Source organism: Pyrgilauda ruficollis, unplaced genomic scaffold, assembly GCF_017590135.1.
Source record: "Pyrgilauda ruficollis isolate IOZ18807 unplaced genomic scaffold, ASM1759013v1 scaffold106, whole genome shotgun sequence".
NCBI lineage: Eukaryota > Metazoa > Chordata > Aves > Passeriformes > Passeridae > Pyrgilauda > Pyrgilauda ruficollis.
The window spans coordinates 616,837-634,436 of record NW_024508766.1 but is presented as its reverse complement, the minus strand read 5'-3'; the positions used below and the strand labels follow the sequence as shown (position 1 = coordinate 634,436).

General features: G+C 36.2%; 1 protein-coding gene across 10 annotated transcripts in view; it reads left to right on the top strand.

Annotated features, from left to right (window-relative positions):
* The window catches only part of PCGF3 (polycomb group ring finger 3), a 132,922-nt gene that overhangs the window by 19,000 nt on the left and 96,322 nt on the right, over positions 1-17,600 (top strand). For 3 of the 10 annotated variants that reach the window (XR_005955447.1, XM_041471164.1, XM_041471154.1), the window contains 3 exons: positions 9,084-9,126; positions 12,994-13,056; positions 15,798-15,915. Coding sequence is in view for 9 of the 10 variants with exons in the window: in XM_041471164.1 (XP_041327098.1) it covers positions 15,807-15,915 (109 nt within the window). In the remaining variant the exon portion in view is untranslated. Of the gene's footprint in view, positions 1-9,083; positions 9,127-10,112; positions 10,201-10,986; positions 11,031-12,993; positions 13,057-15,797; positions 15,916-17,600 lie in introns of all 10 variants that reach the window. The other 7 variants (XM_041471174.1, XM_041471191.1, XM_041471224.1 and 4 more) reach the window with 5 other exon arrangements.

Genomic DNA, 17,600 nt, shown 5'->3' with positions numbered 1-17,600 from the left:
CCTTTTTTTTTTAATCCTTTTTCTTTTGTAACAGCAGCAGTCTTTGGATTAGTTTTAACAAATTTTGAATATCAATTTTAAGATAACATATAATTTTACAGTGAAATCTGTATTGTGACTCACAAGCTCAAGTAAAAGCACTGCAACTGCACTTACTGTAACTTTTAAATTAACACTCTTATTTAAAGAAAACTGAAAGTACCTATAAAAAATTCTCAAATAATGTATTACTTTATATTCATTATAATGTTTTATTTCTGATAAGAAATGCCTGCCATCTGTTGCCACTTGAAAAGCTTCCTATTGATGAACTATGGGAATGTGATCTCTTCCATAATAACACTTCCAGTGTCTTGGGTAGATGTAATATTTATCCCTTGTCTGACTCTAAGAAATGTTGAGGCAGTGGAAAAAGAGGAGGAGGAAGGATATGGGGAATAATGCACTGGGGCTGACAGTAGTGATGGTAGGTGGGAAGCAATCAAGTAAGTAGGCCAAGATGTTGCATTTAGTGTGTATGTATGTACTTGTTCCTTATTTCAAAAATCTTCCAATCTCCATTATTTTTCACTCTCATTGCTCTTCCTAAACAGAACCTTTTAAAATGCCAGCTCTGATTTGGTATTGGTGCTTTATGCGTATTAATGTAAGACAATTTTTAATCATCATTGCTTGACATCAGGAAAAACCTTAATCTTTAATTGCTTTGCACTGTGTTTGCTTTTGCCTTCAGAGCTGAAGGCAGCTAATGCCAAAATCTGTCTCCAGCTTCCTATAGAGAGGCAGGGTGCTTATTTCTCTGCTCTGTTGAATTCCCATTTGTACATTTTAAATGCAGTTTCATTTTCTTTCCTCATGATGTAGTCCTGCAGCAAAACTCTGTAGCGGGTTTCTATAATAAAGATTTGGAGAAGTTACAGGTGGTCTTTATGGGAGGGGTTAAAGAATGGTTGTGCTGCAAGTCAGAGTTGAGAGTATGACATCATTTGCATTTGTTTTTCTGCAGCTGGCATAATGAGAAGAAAAAAACACTTTTATTGTCATTTTGCTGTGTTTGCTGTGACCTTGCTGTATCAAAGGCACCATCTTAGAGAAACTGTAAAGCCTGAAACACTGTCTGGATTATTTAGTTAACTTTACTCTCCCCCTGTCTTTAAGTAAACAAACAAAATGCCTTATTACATTTCTACATTATCTGAAATATAAGAGTATTACAGATATTTGGGAACATTTTTCTAAAGCCCACCTAATATACTCTTACATAGTTTGCACGTGTGTTTTTTTTCCAGTGTATATTTAATTTAAATAACTCCTTCTGTTTTCTCCTTATCTTGTAAGTAACATTCATATAGTCGTCTCAGACCAGGATGCAATAGGTGAACGCAGGAAAGACAGAGGGATTTTTTTACTCGGAGTGTTCTGATACTTGGTCCAGTTTCATGCCATTATTCCTTAATGTGTTCATCTAGAATCGAACCTTATTTCAAAATATGCTTTACTTAGTGGCTTACAACATTGCATTTAAGGCATAGTAGCTATTTAAGTTGGCCCATGATACATTCTGGATTAGTCTCTATCTGATTATGGCTGCAGTAAATACTGTCAATGTTTGAAGCCTGTGCTTTCACATGTTTGGACAGAAGGTACTGTGCATCTGTCCATGTGGGGTTTTTATGCTGTTAAGTCTTGGCATCTATGAATTCAAATCTACAATGAATCTAATGAAACTCAATATTTATTGAAGATGAAATATGAATCTTAGTGCAGGAATTATGTTTTTCTTGTTTGAAGTCTGATGTTATTGGTAGGTGAAGATGTAGATGTGTTTTTAAAGTAAACACTGTGTATAATAACTCTGATGTTGCCATTTTTATGACAAATAGGTATTTATTGTCTTTAGTCGATTTTATTAGAGGAATAATGGTTACTTACTTGATTTTCAATGTATCTTCCTTAATTTAGTGCTTTTTAAGCATCTGTTGTCAATTGAAAATTTAAAGAACACTTACTTTGATGATTTTGGTATTTGTTTATCTCTTTGGCTGCAAACACCTTGATGGATCAGTTTTGCAACCATTTTGTAGCTAAATTTAACAGGTTCCTTCAGTTCAGGATTCTAATGCAGTCAATTAATTTTAATAAAGACTCCAAATCTAAGCAATGTATAAGAGAAAATACTGAAATAAAACCTTATATTAAAATGTCATTGTATTCAGCCCTGGTATTAAATACATGTCTAGTGAATGAGATTTTTAAGATATTTGGCAAACTGGGATTGAGTGGTTCTTGTTGTTGTTGTTGTTTGTGGTGATCACTTTGTGTGTGGGGACTTAAATTTATTTTTGATATACATAACATTTTAATAGTATTTATGTCTTACAAATATTCTAAGGAAGTTAATTCCTGTGACAGCTGGGAGGGGGTGGTATTTTATGTTCGTCATTTCATTCTTCAGATTGAAATGCCATAAAATGTTACCAAAATTTGTGTGAAGGGGTGTGGGACCTAATTTTGAGTCACTTAGTCACTTTGACTTCAACTTCATTGCTATTTCTCCTGTCTTAAATGAAATCCTTCTTTTCTTCATTATGCCTTTCACTAATGACATGTAAGACATACATTTTGAACATCTTTGCTGTTTTGACAATTTACTGCAGAGCCTGTTTCATTTTCTCTGGACATGTTTGATGGAGAAGTACCAGATAGATCAGCCTCTCATTGTACCATAAAAGAAAATATGTGATGTTTATAAAGAGTTGGTGGGTAGATTTAATGCTTCTGTGTCCTGATTGTTGCTTCTAATTTATCTCAAACATTTGTGTCAGTTTTTACATGTCATGTGTTATCAGTGCTGTCTTTTATTTTACATTTAAATGAATTAACTGTGTGTAAAAGTGAGTGTGTTTTGCTTTGGGGTGAACTTTTCTTAAGCCACCTTAATGCAACTATTAGTAATGTTGTGAATATATCTTGAGTAGTTTACCTTTAACCAGTTAAAGTCTTCTCAAAAAAAGAGCCAGGTTCTCTTGAATGTAATAGATCAAAGAAATAAATACTACATGGTGATTTTCAAGGGCATTTTCATGAAAGTGGTGTAATCACACCACTTCTTTGTTTTTGTGGTGTTATTACACCACTTCTTTCTTTTTTGAAGACTTCTTTGTTTTGTATTACCTGATAGTTTACGTTACCATTAATCATGATCCAAGTTCTCTAAAATAATATGGCAAACTTAATTACAAATAAGTTGCCTAAATATCCCATTATTTATGCTTTGGTTGACTTGTCAGCTCTTTGTCTTTTGATCATGAATGTGAAATGGGAATTGTCTAGTGAATAGTAAGAACTTCTAGAGTAAAAATCTGTCTAGCATAAAGCTCATCACTGAATCAGCCTCTTGGGTAGCAATATTGGGAAGATCAAGTTATACTTCCTATGTATAGGAAATTTTACACAGAAATGTTCAGATAGAGTTTATTTGAGTTGCCAGCTGGTTGCAGGGAGGGAGAAAAAAAACATTTCATGTATTTATTTAGTTCCAGAACCAAGACTAGAGATGAAAAAACCAAATAACAAAATCTAAACAGCCTTTTCAGTTACCAACTCACACAGTCACTTAAAAACTAAGATCATAGGCTTTGGTTTTTGAAAAATTTTCTCCAGTATTCTTGTGGCAATAGTAATGCTCTTGTATAAATTAGGAATTTTAATATGTCTGTATCAAGGATGTTTTTACTTGCTGTGTGCAAAATAAGGTGGATTTTGTCCGTGGTTGGTTTTCTGGGATTTTTCCCCCTTTTTTGATTTTCTCTAAACTGGACTTGAAATAAATAAACTTAGACTTGGGGAGTATTTCAGGGAGAAAAATGTGATAGTCTAGAGCTTTAAGTACTGCTCTAGATTTTCTTCTCCTATCACCTTCCCTTTTGCTTAGTTGTGTTCTCAGGGTTTGTGAATGTGTTTGGTAACCATTGTTCTTGGAAGCAGTACCTCTGACACAAGCATGCAGTAATATGAGTTACTGGGAAGAATTCCATAGCTTTTCTGCATCTTATAAAGTTATTCCTGCTAAAGAAGGCTCCTGGTTTATTAAGGAACAGTGAAATATCCCAGCATGCCCATCCACCTTGTGCTTCCGAAGTATGGAATACGTAAAAACAAAATAGATGTGGATGTTATCCTGGAGTAGGAAGGCATGGTGATTTTCTTCCTAATCACTTCATGAAAGGTAAATGCATTCTGATAACTTTTATATAGGCCTTGTATTGACCTAGTTTTTAATCTTGATTGACTGACCTGATCTCCTTCAGTGACAAGGTGACCCGCTTAGTGAATGAGGGAAGGGATTATCTTGTTTATATGAACTTCAGTAGAGCCTTTGGCACCATTTCCCACAGTATCCTGTAGAAACTGACTGCTTAGGGCTTGGACAAGTGCACTCTTTGCGGGTTAAAAAGCTCTCTGGATGGCCAAGTCTAGAGACTGGTGGGAAATAGAATTAAATCCAGCTGGCCGTTGGTCACAGGTGGTGTTCCCAAGGGCTCAGTATTTGGGCTGCTTCTATTTAATGTTTTTATGAACAACCTGTATCAGGGGATCAAGTACTGCTTCAGTCAGCCTGCAGATGACACCAAAATGGTGGGGAGTGTTGATCTGGAGGGCAGGAAGGCTCTACAGCGTTATCTGGACAGGATGGATAGGTAGGCTGAGACCAGTGATATGAAACTGAACAAGGCCCAGTGCCATGTCCTGCCCTTGGGTCAAAACAACCCCATTGCAGTGCTATAGGTTAGGGGCAAAGTAGTTGGAAAACTTTCCAGCAGAAAATGACCTGGGGATGCTGGTTGACAGCAGCTGAACATGAGCCAGGAGTGTGCCCAGGTGGCTGAGAAGGCCAGTGGCACCTGGCCTGTATCAGCAGCAGTGTGGCCAGCGGGACCAGGGCAGTGATTGTCCCCCTGTACTCATCACTGGTGAGGCCACACCTCAAGTTCTGTGTTCAGTTCTGGGCCCATCATGACAGGAAGGACATTGAGGGGCTGGAGCATGTCCAGAGAAGGGAAAGGAGCTGGTGAAAGGGTCTGGAGCACAAGTCCTGTTGAAGAGCAGCTGAGAGAGCTGAGGTTGTTTAGTCTGGAGAAAAGGAGCCTTGGGTAGACCCTCTCACTCTCCACCTGAGAGGAGGCTGAACCTAGATGGGGATCAGTCTCTTCTCCCAGGAAGCAAGTGATATAAGAAGAGGAAATGGCCTCAAACTATGCCAGGTGAGAGTTAGACTGGATGTTCAGAAATATTTCTGTGCTGAAATAGTTGTCAGGCATCAAACCAGGCTGTCCAGGGCAGTGTTGGAACTGTGAAGGTGTTTAAAAGATGTGTAGATGTGACACTAAAGGACGTGGTTTAGTGATGTGCTTGGCTGAATCTGTGCTTTATAGTGCCAGCAATTATAGTAAATTGAGTGAATGCTACTGACAAACCAGCCAAGCTCACCAACATGGACAGGCGTGTGTGTCTCTTAAGGGGGTGATGGGAGGAACTGACTGTTGGGGTGACCAAGTGAGTCTGGATGGCTGCCAGGGACACAGCAGGATCTGGAAGTCTCCATCATGAAAATGATGGTGAATGTGTTGGTTTAATGTATTTCTTTCTGTTTCAGAGCAGTTCTGTTTTTTTCTGTGCTCAGTTAATAAGATACAGCTAGCTGCTTTATTGAAGGTAGAGTACTGGTGCCATCTGGTGGTTTTCGGACATTCCCAGGAATGAGAAAAACCACTTGCGAGGAATACTAAAAAAAGTACATGGATATATATTCTGCCTTAGCATGTAATTATTCTCTTGAATTAAGTCATAAAAATCTGCACATGTATTCATAACTAAGCTTGCTACAGCAAATTTAAATCTTCAATCTGTTTCTTTCTGCTCAACAAGAAGGTTTGTTTCTAGTAATTTCTTTTATGAAACAACATAAAAGAGTTTTATTGGAGCTTACAATATTTTAGAACTCATTTTAAAATACAGAATATCTTCTGTTATGCCATTTTGCTAAACCCAGCCCAAACTTCTCACTGCTAATGTTTGAAGTCACTATGCTGTTTTATAAGTTGCTTATATATTATTTCAAAATAAAAGTTCAACAACATACATCTGACAACAGTTGAAATAAAAAACTTTGGTATCTGAAGCAAAAGCAACCACAGTACTGTTTTCTTTGTCTGCCCATCTGTTGAAATCATGTCCTGCATCTTAAGTTGCTTACCTGAGGTAATATCCTCATCCCTCTTCAGAGCCCTCTGTACAGACTGTATTGACATTCCTAGCAATGGAAGTAGGACTATGACTGCTTCTCCACTTCTCTTGAAGTAAATGTCTGACTGATAAGCATCTTGTCCTACAATGCAAAAACTCGTAAAAGAGAAAAATACTTTATTTTAAGCTGGTGAGGCTTTTTGATTAATTTCATTTAACTGTTACTCTTCATCTGTTGCAGGTCACCATATTATTTTTATAAGTTACTTTTAAATAAATATGGAACAGAGGTCTGTTTGTTCAGACTTCTTTCTATTCTGTTGCAGCTGATTAGAATAACAGACTATTTTTGTTTTAATCCAGGTAGTTGAAAAAGACAAATTCTCTGCTTATATTTCTTCATAATCTCTGACCTCATGACCATACAACACTTTACTGGCATTGTGATGGAAGTGTAAGTTAGACTTAGTTCTGATAACTAATTGCATTAATTCTCTCATTACATGATTGTGCTCACAATATCAGGAGCCATTTTTTAATTCTGTCTTTAGAGAATAAGGTATTTCCAGGCCTGTTCAGCTAGTATAGTTTTTGGAATAAGATAGAAGCAGCTATTAAAATTGAACATATATAATAGTACTTAAGAATTTAATGTTAATATTTAAATTAATGGTCAAAATGTTAATTTATCAATATTTTTGGTCATCTTTGAGAATAACAAAACTGTTTGCCATAGCAAGGACACTTCTTTTTCAGCACTTTAATTCAGCTCATTGAAAATCTAGGTTTGTCTCCTGAGTGAGATGCGTGATTTTCGTGATCTCACAAAAGTGCGGTGCTTATGCCCGATGTATGCCAACATAATCATGAGCATCAAATTTGAAATTTTTCTTTTCCACACTTAGTTTTGAATCTGAACAAAGTTCTATTATTGTAGTGCTTTGTTCTTAGAGCTGTGACTTTCACCTTAAGTACACTGTCCTTGTGAGTTGAGGTGTACCTGTTGCTTCCAGTACAGTTGTCATTCAGCTTTTGGTGCTGTATGACTTTAGTACCTTTCAGCAAAATGATTCAGCTAAATTGTTATTATTTGCTATAGTTGTTTTCCTCAGGGTTTCCCCACTGTGAGCATTATCCTTCTGTTTTTTAATTAATTAACATTATTGTGCTAAGTTTCAGTGAAAGAAAAATATGTATGCTTATTCTGTTAAAACAGAGCAAAGTTGTAGTGGTTTGTAAATCTGCCATTCTCTTCAGTTCTGAATTTATACCTGGTAAGAATAACTTCCTGTCTTGTACCATAAAGCTAGGTGGTACAAACTACAGTTACAGTTTGATAATATGCCAAGTTGTTAATCACAATCACAGCACTTAAGAAATCCTTTAAAGAAAATATTAATACTCACTTCTAACTTATTACTAAATCAGTACAATGATCCACTTGCTCAGTCTCCAGCATCCATCTAGATCTAAAAAGGAGCTGAATTTCCCTGTTGTTAGCTGTCATAGTGCATCACTATCACCCTATAACTAGAACTGGAAGAATATAGTGATGATTTAGGACCAATTTGGTTATTGGTTTTTTTCCTCACAAATTGAGTGCCACTTCCTTTTTCCACATGAACCAAAGTGCAACCTTGTCCTCTTCCAGCAGTAGTGAGGGAAGATTCATGACAATGCCTTTTGGAAGACTTGTACTCGAGTTCATGTTGTGATGTGCTTTTAGAGTTGTAATAAGCCTCTGAGCTGGTTTATTTAGACGCAGAGTGACTGCTCTGTTCTCCACATTTTGCTGGAAAAATAGATCTTTTAAATAACAAAATCTTATGGAGTTTATTCTGCTGTGTGAGGGGCTATGTGTCCTCAATGGGGATCTTTTTTGTGGATTCCAACAAAAGAGTATCTCCTGCAACTCTGCACTGCTTTCAGTTAATAGTGATTTTTTATTTTGAATTCAATCAAAGAAGTTCACAGTGGAACTGCAAAGATATTTTTATTGGCATTTTTCTTAAGTTTTTGTCAAGTGCTATCATTAACAGCTTGTTTTGTCATTGTTTTCGTAATTCCCTTAGGAATATAACAGCAAAATCAGTAACTACAGTATACACCTTTGACTTTTTGGAGCAGGAAGATGGAACTAGTAGCACTCTTTATCTGTCACTGTGATAGCTGAATCTTCCCTGTGTGAATCAATAAGAAAAATTGCTTCTTCTGTCAAATTTACCTATTCATGTAAGATTGTATCACCTTTAGTCAAAGAGTAAAGATCCTCTTTTTTATAATTAAAAATATAATTTTATTCTGGTAAATAGCTAGAGATTCTGGAAATACTAGTTATTTCCCTGAAAGTATTTTGAAAATTAACATACAAAGAGCAGATTACTTGAAAACATAGCTTGAAAACTGAGAATGCTGCTCATCTAAATGTGCATCTTCAATTCAAAATGTTTTCTTTTCTTACAGACTTTCTAGTCCGTAGGTTGTTGTTTAAGAAATCTGCATATTTATTTGGTTATTTTTCCCTGTCATTTTTGAAGAGAATTAATTTCTTTTTATTTTTCCATCACATGATAACAGGCCTTCTTAGAACTTCTTTTTTGAGCAATTTTCCTTGTCTAGTAGGAGACTATATTAAATCTTATTTTTCTTTATTTTTCCCAAGGATCAATTTTTTCCCCCTTTTCTTGCTTACAAGTGCTTCTGCCCTACTGTTCTCTTAAATTAACAGAGATACCTAAATACTTAGGTAAATTTAGTGAGCAGAGTATTTCTTTGTGGCAGCTATATTTTGAGGAATTTTGGATGTTAACTTTCAGACTATTTTTCTGTCTTTTCAGGTCTCTGGATGGCAGACTCTGAAAAGAAATGCTGTTTTAAGAGGTATGCCTCATGTAGGCCAAAATATTTTGGACTGGTTTCCATATAAATGATAAGGCTGTACTTCTGAGGAGTCCCTCTGCTGATCCTCTCTGTAATCTTGCATTAATAATAGTTTCAATTGTGACAACTCTCTGAAATGTGAAAGCTTGTGCTGAGATATGCAGGCTTGTCTTATCAGTTTTAGTGGAGAGGCCTGTAATATGTTGCTTAACTTTTTGCTTGATCATCTTAAAGAGAACGCTGCCTTAGTGGATGAAGGGGATGAAGCAGAAACAAAGCAAATCGACTTTCTGAAATGTGCATGTCCCCTTTCAGCCTCTCATGACTTTGTGTGTGTGTGGGTTTGTTTGTTTGGTTGTTTTTTTAATTGAGAATATAGTCCAGATTTTGTAAATGCCCTCACTCCCTTTTTGGTGTTTTGTAAGACATCCAGACAGTGAGAGGCTGACACCATGCCAGGAGTGTGGTTTAAAATAATGTCAGTTGGATCAAAGATAAAGAAATACTAATCTTTTTTGCAAATTATATTTTTTCATGTTAGCTGAATGTTTGGAACATTTTCTGTGTTTGTTTGGGGTTTCATGTTCCAGCACTGAAAGAAAGTGTCTCTTCTCTCTCCATTGTTGGTATGTTGTTTTTGAATAATTCATTGCTTGGCAGCTGTTAAGAAAACTGTGTATTCAAAATGGAATTCTTCTACCATGTCTTCCATCCATGTCAAGCAGATGTGGTGGCATATGTTAGAAAAGTAGGCTTTGTCTTTGTAAGAGAAAGATCGGTGTGAGTATTTTCTTTTTTAAACTTTTTAAAACAGGATGTCTCAATTCTTTTTAAGCACTTTAGAGGGCTTCCTATTTCTCTAAAGCAGTGCAATGCTGATTTGTTCTGCCTCCAAAACAATAACCAGGATGAAGTACTAACAACTTGGGTTAAGAGTGGCTCTTCAGCTATTGAGTAAGATTTTGGTGTTGCTCTTTTTCATGCAGTGTTTACAAAACTCCTAAAGAAAGTGATGCTAAGAATTAGGGAAGATGTTATTGCTATTTTCTACACAACCTGTGGACAGAAATCAAGGTGAGGATACTGCACTATTCTTGGAGGTGCACACTTGTAGGGTGAGAGGCATTGTACTCAAGCTGCAATGAAGGAGGTTCCTATGAGACAGTAGGAGCATTTTCTGCCCGTGAGGGTCGTTGGGGACTGGAAAAGGTTGCCCAAAGAGGCTGTGGAATCTTAATTGTTGAACAATTTCTGAGTGAAACAGAACAGCCCACTGTAATTCTATGTTAGTGGCCTGCTTTGAATGCAAGGTTGGATTAGAGAAGCCTGGAGAGGTTACTTCATTATATCCATAACATTATCCTATGTGACATGAAGGGACACTTTTTATGAATTGTACATTTCCTGTAAAAATAGTTGAGGCTCAGTTTGGTGTGTTGTGTGTCTTTTTTGAGGTTGGTTTTTGTTTATGTTTTGGGGAGGAGGGGGTGTTTGGTTTTTTTGTTTTGTTTTGCTTTGCTTTGCTTTGGTTTTTTGTTTTGTTCTGGATTTTTTTTTTTTTTTTTTTTTTTGTGGGTTTGGGGTTTTTTTGGTTTTTTTTTTTTTGGTTGGTGAGTTGAGTAGAGTTTTGTGATTATAGAACTGAGTAGTGACTTCTTACTATTCTGGCAACATGGTTTTGAGGGAGACGAACATTTTTAATCAAGTGTTATGGTTAAGTCAGTGGATTGAAAGTTTCAATGTTATCTACAGTTCTTAAAGTTTGAGATTGCTTGCTGTCATCGGTTACTATTTGAGCAGGTAAATCTCATAAGAACTAACAATTTAATTTAGAAGAACTAAAGAATTTCTGTTTTACAGAGATTTTCCTTTCTTGGCTTTGGCTTTCTAAAATCTAAATTAAGGTATGGTATTTTCTCTTGTCTGCTGACTGCTGTGGGGGTTTAGTGGGAGCCTGAGGTTCACAGTGTTAAAATGAGCCATTAGGTTTGGAAAATGATGCTGTAAATGTTTAGAGTTTGGTCTGTCCTCTGAATTTACCTGTTTTTATATAGGATGGTACCTTTCTGTGAAACTTTTGCTTCTGAACTTGATTGTGATCCTGTGAAAGATTCGTAAGCTCTTGAGCATGTCTTCTACAGTGCATGATAGGTCACATTACAAAATAAGGCAAATGTAGATGGTCCCTTTTAGAGGCTTGCTACTCCTACTAAATCCTGCACAGTCTAGTGGGTCTCTGTGGGGGGGAAAAAAAAAAAAGTGTCAATGGGGAGATACATTATTGGTCAGATTTTTTTTTAAATAAATAAATAAATATATATATATATTTAGGCAAGAAGGTATCGGTCTAGGTTGTGCTTTGGAAAAGTAAACTTCTACTATTGGTTCAAGCTGATGTGCATGACTTAATTGTCAACCTGATTCTGTGTGTTTTCTTTTTACAGCAGCTTTAGATGTTTTAGATATTGAGCTCCCGCTAACTTCATTGAATTAGTGTCTTCTGTGATTTTCTAACAGTCATCAGCAGCTTGAGATCAGTCAATATAGTAAGAAGTTCGGCTTGTTTAACGCATGGATAGGCAGAGGTAGTAAATTCATATGATGATTCAGGTTAGAAAAAGATCATGTCCTTCATGTGAGGTGGTTACCTGTAATAGGACCTGAGAGAATGGCATGACCTGTGTCAGGGAAGATTTAGGTTAGGTATTGGGGGAAGGTTCTTCCCTCAGAGGGTGGTTTGGCACTGGAACAGGCTCTCCAGCAAAGTGGTCACAGCACCAAGCCTGACAGAGTTCAAGAAGCATTCAGACGATACTCTCAGGCACATGAGAGATATTAGGGATGTCCTGTGCAGGGCAGGATTTGGACTTGACAATTCCATGGGTCTCTTCCAACTTAGAATATTCTCTATAATGCAGCTCCTCAACACAGAGTAAACTGAGGTCAGACCAAGTGGCTCAATGAGTTATCCAGATATCTGTCTGTGCTTTTAAGCTGCATGGTTTCTTGGGAATATGTATTTAAATTTGCTTGATTTTTGTTTTTAAGGTTAGATTACTTGTTTTGGAGGCATATGAATTCATTTTTAGCTTTCGTTTCAGCATTCAACTGTTTGAGAGATGGGAAGACCTCTTTCTGTGAAAAAGGTCATCTGGAATTCAGATTTGAAAAAATATGCCTTTTTCAAAGGGAAGTTCTTTAAGGGAGACCTGGATTTGTCTGGAAAATAGAAAAATAGCTTGTGTGATTCTTAGTCAAACTTGATGTCTAGGATGTTGTGTAGTCTTGCTGTTTGGTTCCAGTTCGTGTGAGATTACTGGCATGGATTTTGGTGGGATGATAACAACTTGGCTGTCTTATACAATAGAAGTGGTGATTACTTTTGTTTGGCACTAGACTGTAGAAACGTGGGCATCTTGGGCTGCCTTCCCAAGAACAAATGTGTGGTTTGAGTAGTGCTTGTACCCCTTCTGAGCTAATAGTGTATTCCAGATAGGAAAGTGAAAGACTTGCTGTATTAGCTACCAATCCACATGGAGTGTTTCTTCTTAAGCATTGTGAATAGTAGCTTAGCTTTGTATTTCCTAGAATGACTGTGTCTCATCTTCAAATGCAATAATAATGAGAAAAAAAAATAGTTGATTATGAAATCTGCAATTGTGTTATTTACTTCCTTCTGAAGTGATACAGAACAAGCAGGTGATAAATGTGAAATTACTTTACATAATATGGAATTACTTTATGTTTTTAATTAGTTGCTATGATTAGTGAATTTAATTTCTTATATGAGGTTGTAACATTAGTGTCTCTATTTTTCTTTATATGTGTCATTAGTTCTGCTAAATTTTTTTTTCTATTTCCCTCTAGGAAGCAATTCAAGTTTTCTGCAAAGTCTGAGCATTTATGTTATCTGACTGAACTGACATCTTGGTAATATGCCATTTTTTGCGAGCTTCTCTCTACCTTTCTAAATAGATTTGAAGTGGTCTGGCCTTTTTAAAATTTTATTTTAATTAATTTAAAATTTTTTGATAAGTCCTCTTGTTGTAAGAGGTTAACAGTTTTGAAAAGCAAGAGAGGCATTTTGAGTTATTTTTTCCCCAAGACTGGAGGATGTGGGTCCCAATTGTAGAATATGCTGGCTTAAATAAAGTCTGACACTGATAGCTTGCTTACAGACCTTAAAAGTTGCATTGTTTATTGGAGATTCAAGGTGTGCTGAAGCAACCACGTCTGGATCTCTGCATGAGCAGAGGAGAGATCCTTCTCCTGTTTTGTAGCTGCAAGAAGGCAGCATGGGACAGGTCTTCTGGAGAAATTTCCTCCTGTAGGTTTTATCACCTTTTGAGGTGTCTACTGCCCTGGAAAGACCTCTTACCTTTCTGTTGCTTCTTCCAATAGTTTTTATTTTCAGTCCTTCAAACATCTAATGAGAGTGACTTTCTGTCTTCCTTCAAAGGTGTATGAAATTTTCATAAGGTTGATTTGATAGGCTTGCTCTTGATATTCTAGAAGATGCTCATTTTTCCAGTACCAAAATGTGTATGTTTTTTTTTTCCTATTAAGTTGGAAAAGTGTGTATTATTCTTGATATCCTCTTTTTTTTTTTTTTTTTTTTTTTTTTTTGCCTTTTTTTTTTTTTTTTCTTTCCCTAGCACAGTGGGCTTTATTGCTATCTTGTATTATTTTTGCCTTTGTTATATGGTTCAGTCACTGTTCTCATAATATTATACCTGATCTGAATTTTTTTTTTGTTTGTTTGTTGATGATTCTTCTAGTGCCAGCATTTGTCTCTACTGTTGGGAGGAAAAACCGATTTTTTTTTCTAGAAAATAAACTTCTTTGCTTCAGATTGCACTGTTAATTCTTTGGCTCTTCTTCCTTAGAAGTGCTTGGGTTTCTGCCTGTAGTTGTCCTGAACACCTTCTGAATTCCTGCCTAGACAAGCAACTAATTGTATTGATACTGCCTTTTTCAGGATCTGTTTAGGCTAATTTCCCTTTTGTCTGTCATGAATTGTGTTTTTTAGCGTGCCCACTTTCAAATTAACTGGTGGCTTGATGCCATCCCTTGAGCTCTTCTTGAAGAGTGATGTTGAATAGCTCTTCCTCAGCACCACAGAAACTTAACATACCTCATGTAGTAGAATTTAACTGATGACTTCAATGCACTAACTTGAAAGGATTTAATGTGCGTCAGGTTTTCAGAGGGTTAAAAATAATTCTACAATTAGGAAAGTAATTCAGGTTCTGAGTAAATGTTTCTCACCTATTTTGTCTACTGCAAAACCAAGCTGATCTTTTATTCTTCTTTGATGGGAGGTTACTAGATTTATAACTAAATCTCAAATACTATAAAATAATACAGATTTTTTTTTTTCTCCCGTTGTTTAATTCTTAACCAAGAGAACTGGAAATCTTCCTAGTTTTTTTGTATAGGACGATGCAGATTTAAATGGGTGGGTGTTGGATGTGTTTCTCCACAGTTTACAGTGGCACATTTGGTACTTCTCTGCACTGGAATAGTTCAGATTGGTGTGGAAGTTTGCTGTTTGATAGTTCTTTTTCCTTAGTGCCACTTCACTGAACATAGACAAAAAAATATGACAAAATTTAAGATCAAACTTGTTCAGTGTGAAACTTGGGGAACATGTGTCACCATTCAAATTCTGAAATGTTTTCCAAACTGAGCTAGATGAAAACCAATATTTGTGAGCCAGGGACAGTAAAATCACTTTAAGGGAAAACTTTGGTGACTTCTGCAGTATGAGAACCAAATATAGTAGGTGGTAAGCAAGTATAGTCTGCTCTGTTAATTGAGTGGAATGCTGGTCAAGTTCTGGTAACAGTACAGTTTTCAAAATGTTTTGAAAAAAATAATGACAGCTGTGTTTAAAATGTAACAGTTTATTTGTAAAGGCATGGGCTTTGTGTAGTGTTTTCTCTCTAAGCAGTTGGGGTTACTGCAAAAAAGTTAAATGAGCTTTTTCATTTTTGATTTCTATTTTTTTTTCCTTTTAAAGATGATTATGCCATCCTATGCTCAAAAGAAAGGTAAAATGTCTAGTTCAAGTTTCAGCACTACCAACTGCTCCTCTGCCAATGAAATTATTTTAATCTGTAAAGTAGTCTTCAGTTTACTTCTGTTTAAATAAAAGGGATTTCAGAAGGTTTACTTTCCAGCCCCATTGTTGCGAGACAGATTCAAAATTATGCTTTAACGTAGTGACACAAGGCAAACTCTTAAAAGTGTGGTTAAACTGAACAGTTGCTTTGACTTTTGAATTGTCAAAGTACTTTTGAATCTGAAATTACTTTGAGGATTTTCTTCCTCCATATTTTGTGAGTTTTCCATCATTACTAGATTGAATATGATGACTCAAGTTACCAGGATAGTAGGTTTCACCTTAAATCTGAGTCTGTTGGTTGGTAAAGGAACTTACTAGTCGCATACTGGAAGGGCCATTTTCTATGCTCTTGCAGTATTGACTTGCAAAATAGTGTGGGGTTTACGTTGTTTAGTTTCTGTGAAGTGACATAAAAGTTACTGCCACCACTGTGCCCACACATCCATGTACATTGTACAAAAGTCTGAAGCTGGGTTAACACAAGTTAATAATTTATTCCCAAATGATTACAGCTGTGTTATTTTATGATGTGTCTCTTCCACAGACACCAAAGATGCTAACAAGGAAGATTAAGCTTTGGGACATTAATGCCCATATAACCTGTCGTCTGTGCAATGGATACCTGATTGATGCTACTACTGTAACAGAATGCTTGCATACCTGTAAGTAGAAGTATAATTAAGTTAAACTTGCTGACTTTGTTTCTGTTTGTCTCTGGCTTTTTTTTTTTTTTTTTTTAAACTTGATATGCAAGTTTAAAATATATTGTAATGGTTTTCAGTAGAAATTTCAAATTCTGCATCAGCCAAAAAGCATGTGCTTTACTAGACTACTTTTCTTTAACAGATGATTTGCTTTTTTTAACAAAGCAAATGGAGGGAACATTAAAGCTGTGCTGCATAAACTTGAAGCCATATACAATTAGTGGCAATGTAACTATTCAAGAATGCAGTGTGCCTTCTTGCTAAAGGAATGTGGAATACCTAGTTCTCTCTTCTGTGACAGTTGATGTAGCATATGTTCTCCACCTGGAGCCTTTCAGATGTCTCTTTCTCTCCCGTTCCTCTGCAGAAAACAGAGTAGTTTATCAATAAAGAATAAGTATGTTGTATTGTATCCTAGAAATAAGCTTGTATTCCAAAACACTGTGATAAAGTAGTTGTTTGTTGATAAGTTACTCTGTGAATTTCTATTTTCATGTAAGCGAAGGATGACTTAAAACCTTGCAACCCATCCTCTGTTTTAAAATTGTTCTTTCACAATATTTATGTTTATTCTGATAAAGCTAGTAGGTTGTTTAATTAGCCTAATGACTTAGTCCTAAATTTTCTTGGAAGGCAGTTATTTGATGACTGTGTCTTTACCATAAAACAAAAAGTGTCGGCAGACTTCACCTTTTATATCTGACAAAGGGGAAAGGCAATGTTCATGATTTGTCAGTTCATTATGTTTTTTATTATATTCCATTTAGAAGCTCTGTTTATCAGCCTTGATGAATTTGTTGCATTTGTCACACTTCATGTCATTCTGAATATCCTTATAGAATCTAGGACAGTAGAAGGGTTTGTTCTATGATTCCAAGAATCAGAGAATGGTTCTAGAATCTATATTCAATGACCTGGCCATGGGCAGGGTCAGCATCTACTGGATCAGGTTGCTCAATGCCCTATCTAACCTGGCCTTGAATGCTTCCAGTGATGGTATGTCCACAGCTTCTTTGGACAACCTGTGCCACTTACCCTCACAATAAATAATTTCTTTCTAATATCTAATCTGAACCTATCTTCCTTCAGTTTGAAGCCATTCCCCCTTGTCCTGTCAGTACATGCTCCTGTACAAAGTTCATCTCTGTCTCGTAGTGCCCTTAAACTTTTGGAAGACTGCTTTAAGTTCTCTCCAGAGCCTTCTTGCTTCCTGTCTCAATTTCCATAGTATTGTTTTCAGAGCTAGACTTCTACTTAGTTTTGCCCAAATTTCTTTACTGTTGCTAGTTAGAAGACTGTGTCCAAAATGAGTATCATAACAAGTTAACATGGCTGACAGAGAGCTAGAGAGAAGTAATTTTTTATTGTTCTTTAAAAATAGAGCAAAACTTCACAAATGCGCCTCAGCTGATATCATCTGCACCATCTCTTATATTGCTTATGGAGGAAATGCATAGATCCACAGCTCTACAGTGCTTGCTGCAAAAGTCAGGAAATGCACCTTACTACCTTTTCCTGCTGCTTTTTCTGGGGTTTTCTTTGGCTTGTTTCTCCCTTATTTTGACAGTTTATATTTTATGAATACTACTTCACTCTGTGCCCTGTAGAATTAGGTTTTTGAGAAGAGGCACAGAGTCCTGTCT